Source organism: Lontra canadensis, unplaced genomic scaffold, assembly GCF_010015895.1.
Source record: "Lontra canadensis isolate GAN:19392208 unplaced genomic scaffold, GSC_riverotter_1.0 scaffold107, whole genome shotgun sequence".
NCBI lineage: Eukaryota > Metazoa > Chordata > Mammalia > Carnivora > Mustelidae > Lontra > Lontra canadensis.
This window is the reverse complement of record NW_022631101.1, coordinates 3,171,971-3,179,947: the sequence shown is the minus strand read 5'-3', so window position 1 is coordinate 3,179,947 and position 7,977 is coordinate 3,171,971. Positions and strand designations below refer to the sequence as shown.

Sequence of the window (7,977 nt, the reverse complement as noted above, 5' to 3'; positions counted from 1 at the left end):
GACAAGAGTGACGGCTGACCACGGAGTCCTCAGCAAGCTTCATCCGCCGACAACATCCACTCACCTTTCTCTACCAGGGGCTAATCCAACTCAACCGATTCCTAATTCCACCGTCAAGGGCGAGAGCCCACTTAGGATGCCAGTCCCCTGGCCAGTGGGCTCAGCCCTGTGACTTGCTCTAAGATCCAACAGAACAGAGCATGGGAAGCGCTCTCTGGGCTCTGAAGGTGGTGACCAAAGCCGGCTCTGCTGTCCCAGGACTCCCCTGCTTTCTGTCCCATCGCTGCTGAAGTCACCAACCCACCCAGATGTGGAGGAGGGGGACGAGCCCTGGCTCTCATGGGAGCCCCGTCACCATGGGCTGAAATCAGTGCCCCCCACTGCCCGCCTCAAGCTCAAATGCTGACACCCAGGTTCTACGAGCAAAATGGAAACTCACAGACACGTTCCATTAAACTCACCCAATGTTTAATGAATAGTGAACCGTTGACAAGTCTGCCAAAATCTGCAACTCACTCACCCGATCTCTCTCGACCCCCTCAAGAAGGAAGCCGGGAGCAGGACCACCCCAAATGCCAGAGAGTAGCCAGGGGGCTGGGGGATGCGGGGAACGGGTGGGGAGAGGAAGGAGCAAGGCAGAGTGCGAAGTTACACTCCGGGGGAGAGGGGACACACGTGCGCACGCGCGCGCGCGCAAACACACACACACACACACACACACACACAGGCAAGGACCAGAGGCGTCAGTCTCAGCCCCCACTCAGCGGCCGCAGGGACATCAGGGAAAGACCAGGCGTCCACGAGACATTTCAGTCCTTCCCGTCATGAAGCGTCTGCCACCAGGGGCTGGGCCAAGGTCACTGGACTGTGCAGAGAAGAGGTGGGGGAGGGGTGAGTTTACAGGGACCAAGACCAGTGGGGACCCCATGATAAAGGAAGAAAGACAAGTGAGGGGCAAAAATGCAGTCCCTGGGAGAAACTGAGGCACGAGGACAACGGGATGCCCGTGAGAGAGAAGCTGTAATCCAACGGGCAAGGTGGGCCAAGACTTCATTCTTAATAAATTTGGGGGTGGGGATGTGCTGCAGCGCAGCACTATCAGAGGGGAGAGTACACGTGTCACCTGTGCCCCACGGGGACACAGCTCTCCAGACAAGCTGGCCACTGAAATGGGGTCTGGGGATGCCCGCGCCAGCTGCAAACCCCAGAAAGACCTCTTCATGGCCCCCGACCTGCAAAGAGGACCCGCCTGGCCGCCAGCTCCTGGGAGGGGGGGATCTCAAAGCACTGGGAATGGAATGTCCTTCCTGGGTGACATCCCGGTTCACCTGGGGCCCTGGGCTACGGTGCCCAGCTACGCTAATGACACGATTTACAGCAGGGGCCTTGGACCACAAGATAGCAGCTCCTGCTTCTGGAGGGGCCAGAGGCCAAGGTCAACCACGGAGGGCGAGCTTCCCTGTGGTGATACTCCGACCACGGGGACAATGAGGGGTCCTGATGCCGCCCCATACTTCTCCTCTTCACTGACTTTCATGGCTACCCTGCTGCTATGATCATCATACCACCCGTATAACTTGGTGAGTCCTGAGTGTCCTCTAGCGAATCCCGGAACCCGAGGGTGGTCTCAGGGACCCCGGAAACTGCACCCACAAAACATGCGAACAAGACCCACTGCTCCCTCCCTCCTTTCCCCAACGTAAATCCCATGTTTGCTCGTGTGGGAGGAAAGCATCCACTGAGGGCCCTCCCTGGAACCCCAGCCAACCGAGGGCTGATGTCAGGAGCCACCTGTCAATTCCCACTTCGGGCTTGAAGAACTGAAAGCCCCGCCCCCACCCTCACAGCTGCCAGCGCGTAACTGAGTCAGCTCAAGCCGCTTTGGAATTACATAATTCTTGACTTTCTCTGTTTAGGGGAGCCCTCCCTTCATCTCAGAGCTGCACAGGAGGCAAGATGCGGCTCCGTATCGCATTAATTCAATCTTCGTGTTCAAGTTCACAGCGAAGGTGACCTCACTCTGCTCTGCTAAAGGACTCTAGGAAACAGAACTTGAGTTTCAAGCATTTGAAAACCAGTTTTCTGGATCCAAGTCTCCTGGGGACAGGAAATTGGGTCCACTGTATACTGACGGAAGGCAGGGATGCTCAAAGAGAGAGAATGGGAGAGTACTTCCAGGCTCTCAGCCATCAGGAGCCAGAACCTGGTTCTGGAGTGGGCTAGAATTGGGTGCCCAGTTTTGGGGGGTGGTTGGGGCTCATCTGGAACACACTTGCTTGGAAATGGGAAATCAGGCTCAGGAACTCCTGAAAAGCAGTTCCGTGATCTAGAAAATAATACAGACAATGCTACCCATTCCGGATGGTATCGGGATGGAAACGAGTCTTAGGTTCAGGGTATGTGGACCGCAGTGTGTACGAGCCGGGTCCCCCTCACCTCTGCCTTCAGGGCACATTAGCCCTGAGCCAAGGCGGCCTTGACAGCGGCCACCAGCTTCAGAAACTTGCTCTCTGTGTCCACGTAGCCATCACCTCTCTGGGGAGTGGAAGAAGAGGGAAGCAGTGAGATCCCAATGCCCAGCCAGCCTGAGAATAAGACGAGAAGGATGGACAGACAGACAGCCATACCTTCTTGGAGTGAACCAACTTCCCAGCTACCATCACTTCAAAGAAGCCGGTGGCCTGGGGAGTTCCCTCGCCGCACTGGGGAGAGAGATGATGTTGGAGGGGTGGAGCGGGCCACCTGGGGACACCTGCACCTATGGGGTGAAGAATGGGGCCAGCCCGAACCACCTGAGATACTGGGATCCCGCCCCCCTCAGGGGTCAGGAACACACAAGGAGACCCATTCTCCTTGTGTGATTCTCCTCCCCACCACCAAGACTCACGATGTCCAGGCATCCCGGGAACTCATCTTCTAACTTCTTCTTGAGCTGAAGATACTGGAAAGGAAGTGCGGGGTTCAAAAGGGGTTAACAGGGGCCACGCCAGCTCGCCCTCCTCCCTCATCTCCCAGGGACACCCTGGGGCTGGCCAGTCTGCTTACCTTGGACTTGTAGCCTCAAGCACCACTGGTGGGAGGGAGTCCAAAGAGTGGGTTCCAGGGGAGAGAGGGAGACGGTGGGGATCCAGGAAGAGGAAGGAAGTGGGGGGAAGAGGCAGATGAGTGGCGGAGGGAGACACAAAGGGAAATGGAAGGGGGCCCAGAAAGACATGAAGAGGAACGCAGACAGACGACAAAGCCAAAGAGGGGACAGACAGAGGAGAGGACACACAGAAAATGTTGACAGCAGCACAGGGACAGGGAACAGGAGGCAGACACCCACACACACAGAAAAGCGACACCCAACAGAGGAGCCAAGCAACAGAGAGGGGGCGCAGAGCAAGGGGGTGACAAGGAGAGACCACAAGTATGAGACACAGGCGGAAGGAAAAGAAACAGAAATCGGGGTTAGGATGAGAACCAGAAAAACAGCATCCCCACCCACAGCCCGGGGAGAAAGTGTCCTGAAAACCTTTACTCCTGGATCCCCAGGTCCTCCCAGCCCTGAGGCGGGAATCCAAACGCCTCCCCAACCCCCACAGCAGGCTATTTCAGGAGTGGAGTCTGGCACAGGCCTCCTGGGGGCCTCAAAATATCACTCCTCTGTTTTGCGGAGGGTGAGGGGACATTTCTAACCCGCCAGCATTTCTATCTCAGCCTTTCAAAACCAGCAGCTGCCTCAGGGCATTTGACTCACGCTGGGACATGACCCACCCCCAACCTCCCCTATAACGAAGACAGAGCTAATATTTTTCTGCAAGCACCTTCTGGGAGGAGAAATGTGCGGAACGTGCATTTACGAGGCGCCCACAGGCAGGCCTGTCTATGCAATTGGGACGGGGGGTGGGGGTGTAAGGAGCAGTCAACGAGAAAATCCCCTGTCCACTCGGGACGTTTTCACGCTAGCGAGGAAGCTGGATCAAACATGCACTCCCTTCCGCGGTCCCTACCGAGATCACTCTCTCTCCCTCTGCAGATGGGGAAATCCAGGCCCGAAAGGGAGGAGGATTACTAACGTTGGGCACCCACCGTCTTTCATTCCTTTCAAACCCACGCTGGAACCTTCTCGAACCTTCCCGACTCTCGCCGTCCCCACCCCATGACTGTTCACGGTACTGGGGGAGGGGAAGCCTAAACGTGCAGAGAGGTTCCGCTCCCGTTACAAAGGTGACCCCCACCCCCGGCTCCGCAAACGGAGCCCCCCAGAGTCGAGTGTCTTAAACAGCCTCACACGTGTCTCGGTTCCACCTTCGGAAACCTGAGCTGTCCTGAATGCCACGCACCCGGGAGGTGGACCAACGCCCTTCCTTCGCGCCAGTCCCCTCACGCCCATCCCACCCGTAGGGAACCCCTTTTCTCGGGCAGGGAGCCCCGTGGGTCCAGCCCCCAGTCCCCAGGGCCCAGCATCGTCGGGCCGAGGAGGGGTCCGGGCGGGGGTCGCGGAGGGGGCCCCCGGCCGTCGTGCTTACCAATAAACGACTCGGATGGCGAGGGCCATAGCTGGGGACCGCAGCATGGGCGGGACGCGGACAGCGACCCACCTGCGGCTGGGACAGACGCACTCCGCGGCTCGGGGATCTCAGCACAAAGGTTGTTACTCCGCTTTCCACGGCGCGAACCAACGCGGGGGGGAGCGGGGATGGCGGGGGCCGATGGGCCCCCACGGCGGGAGTGCAGGGACCCTGTGACCCGCCACCCTGAGACCCCACGCAACCCCTTCCCTTGCCCCGCTGGGGTCGGGCCGCGTCCGACAGAAGCCCCCGGGGAAGCCTCTGCGCGACCCCTCCAGGTCCCCCCTCTGGGCCGGAATGGTACGGCCCCGCGGGGCGGGATTCGGGACCGGCGGATCCGCAAAGAAAACAGAATTGCCAAGGAAGGTGGTGGTTTTCCAGTGTGGGCCGGGAGGGGGCGGCTCTCGGGCCCCTTTTCTGCCTGGGAGAGGGTGGGAGGGCCGAGCCGGAAAGCACTGGGGGTGCGCAGGGGCCCGCCCGGGAGGCCCAGGTTTCCTGCGAGCGCCTGCAGGGCCGCCGCTGCCTGATGCGGACAGGGCCGCTGGACCGGGCGCCGCCTAAGCGGCGAGGCGAGGGGTTCAGGAAAGTGCTGGAAGCGGGCACCTAGCTAAGGGATTAATTAGAGCGTGGGCGCCTCTCCGAGCCTCAGTTTCTCTGTGCGGAAGATGGGCATAATCGCCTTCAGGGACGACTCATTCATTTACCAAATATGTAGTGCGGGCCCACCTGCAGTCCGCGATGAAAATATAGACAAAATCCCTTCCCTACTGGGAGTGATTTAGCCTGCCAGCTGGAGGACATAAAGGGGTTGGTGAGCGAGTGTCTGGCGCTTGCAGAAGGCTCAGTAAAGACCAGCTCAGCTAAGATCTTCCTTCCCCCGCTTCTGTCTCTGCCTCTGGTCCTTGGTCCTCGCTTGCTATAACCCTGGCTCAGGGGGGATGGCAGACAAGGTTCAAGTTCTACTCCCCCTCTGTTGTGTGACTTCTGATCCCCCTGGTCTTGGAAGGATAATAATGCGCCTGGGATATAGAGCAACCAACAGGGCTGTGTGCAATCAATGGCCCCTAAACAGAGATCTTCCAGAGCCGTCCGAACAAAAACCCAAATCTTGGCACCGTCTGCCCCTGTCTGGTCCCATCCTTCCCTCCTTGCCCTATCTCCCAGTGCCCTAGCCACATCGAATCACCGCGATCCCATCTCAGACCTCCCCTGCTTTCTTCCTTCTCGGCCTTGGCACGTGCTGTTTCTGCCCTCTCCTGCTGCCACAGTCGCGCTCATCAACAGCAATCAGCTCCGATGTCGCCAGCTAGACCCCAGGACCTGACCTTGACTGCCCACCTGCTGGTACTCATCGACCTTTGTTCCACATTTTCTCTTAAGCTCCTCTTTTCAGCTTGTCTCTTAACTCAGGCAGATGGAAAGCAAAGCCACTCCACCAGCCATAGCAACTGCCCTAAAAAGACCTCCAGACCCCCCAGACCACCCTGGGGTGGGGTTAAGCTCCCCAGACTCACACCTGAGCAGATGGTCGGAGGATGGAGTGATCCCTAAAATGACAAGTACCTTTATCACATTATAATACTGAAATCTCCACACAAGGAGGAGCACGAGCCTCATTTACATAACAGCCAACGCGTGTTCCGGCACGTTGCCTTAAAGCGCATGCGCGACCTTGTGCCCACCTCTACCTAGAATGAACTACTCATCCTAACCCTACAGGAAAGACCCCACCGAGCCTTGCTTGGGAGTCACTTTTGGAAGCCCTTCTCCGTGATCTCCTCTTATTTGCTGCAAATAAATTTGTCCTTGCCCTAGTGTCGTTTCTGACTCACCGAGGAGAGAACTCAGGGTGGGTGGTTCCGTTACAGTATTATAAGGAAAACATTGTGCTTCCGGGGAAAGCTGTGCCTTCTGCATAGTACATCTGTATTTGTTTCTGTCACCACAAAGTACGTGGCTTAAGCCACTGAGAGTTGGTTCCCGGTTCTAGAGGTCGGAAGCTGGGAGATCCAGGGGCGCCTGTCTAGCTCAGTCTGTGGAGCGCGGGACTCTTGATCTCGGGTTGTGAGTTTGAGCCCAATGCTGGGTGTACAGGTTACTTAAAAATAAAATCTCAAAAAAAAATAAAATAAATAAAATAAAATAAAATCTCCAGGCGCCTGGGTGGTTCAGTCGTTGAGCAACTGCTTTAGACTCAGGTCACGTCCCAGGGTCTTGGGATCAAGCCCCGCAACAGGCTCCTTGCTCAGCAGAGCGCCTGCTTCTCCCTCAGCCTGCTGCTTCCCCTGCTTGCGCTCTCTCCCTCTCTCTCTGACAAATAAATAAAATCTTTTAAAAACTTTAAAAATTTTTAAAAATTAAAATAAATAAAATAAAAATCTAAAAAAAAAAAGAAAGAAAGAAAGAAAAAGAAAAGAAAAGAAAGAAGATGGAGATCAAGGTGTCCATAAAGTTGATTCCCTCTGAGGGCTGGGAGAAAGACTTCATGCTTTTTTCCTCGCTTGTGGTGATTTGCTGGCTATCTTGGTGTTGCTCGTAAAAGTGTCACTTGGCTCTCTGCCTTCATCTTTACATAGCATTGTGTGTGTCTCTCTCTCCACATTTCCCCATTTTATAAGGACATAAATCATGTTGGATTAGAGACACCCCCCCCCTCAGTCCAGTAGGACCTCATCGTAACTACTTACATCCGCAAAGAACCTATTTCCAAATAAGATCACATCCTGAGGTCCTGGGGGCTAGCATACATTCAACATACATGAATCTGGGGCAGGACGCCATTCAGCCCAGAACAAATCCTTCCAAGCTGTGGGCTGTTTTATAATCCTGTCCATTGGGGCGCCTGGGTGGCTCAGTGGGTTAAGCCTCTGCCTTCAGCTCAGGTCATGATCCCAGGGTCCTGGGATCGAGCCCCGCATTGGGCTCTCTGCTCAGCGGGGAACCTGCTTCCTCCTCTCTCTCTCCTGCCTGCCTCTCTGCCTACTTGTGATCTCTGTCTGTCAAATAAATAAATAAATAAAAATTAAAAAAAAATAATCCTGTCCATTGCAGATACATGGAAGCAATGCACAGTAATTCTCCGTGTGGCTTATAAGCGACAAACATTAATGGGGGGGGGGACACAAATATTCAGGCCATAGCACCTCCCCAAATGTTCTGCCTCCAATATTGGCTTCAACCTTCCTGATCTGTAAATGTGTCTGTTCTTCGAGCGTCCTCTGAACAGGGGGAGCCCAGCCTCGATCTCACGTTCACTTTTAGATCTGCATGTGTCATGATTTTCCCAAAACCCATCCTGTAACAACTGTCCTCCAGCAAGGTCTCCTGAGCCTGGGTCAGGGTCGGGGTCCCCTCGACACTCCCCCTTCTCTGCTGCCACTGTCGCTCTGGTTCTCACAGGTCTGGTGACCCCCCCGGTTTTCCC

At 55.9% G+C, this 7,977-nt stretch overlaps 1 protein-coding gene across 1 annotated transcript; it reads right to left on the bottom strand.

Moving 5' to 3' along the window:
* Positions 1-685: 685 nt before the first annotated feature.
* On the bottom strand, positions 686-4,637 carry SELENOW (selenoprotein W). The gene is made up of 6 exons (XM_032839264.1): positions 4,512-4,637; positions 3,046-3,070; positions 2,888-2,941; positions 2,628-2,702; positions 2,437-2,535; positions 686-865 (listed from the first exon to the last, which is right to left on the bottom strand). The coding sequence occupies exons 1-5, from the start codon at positions 4,556-4,558 to the stop codon at positions 2,455-2,457; spliced, it is 282 nt and encodes a 93-aa protein (XP_032695155.1). The 5' UTR covers positions 4,559-4,637; the 3' UTR covers positions 686-865; positions 2,437-2,454.
* Between the last annotated feature and the right edge of the window lie 3,340 nt (positions 4,638-7,977).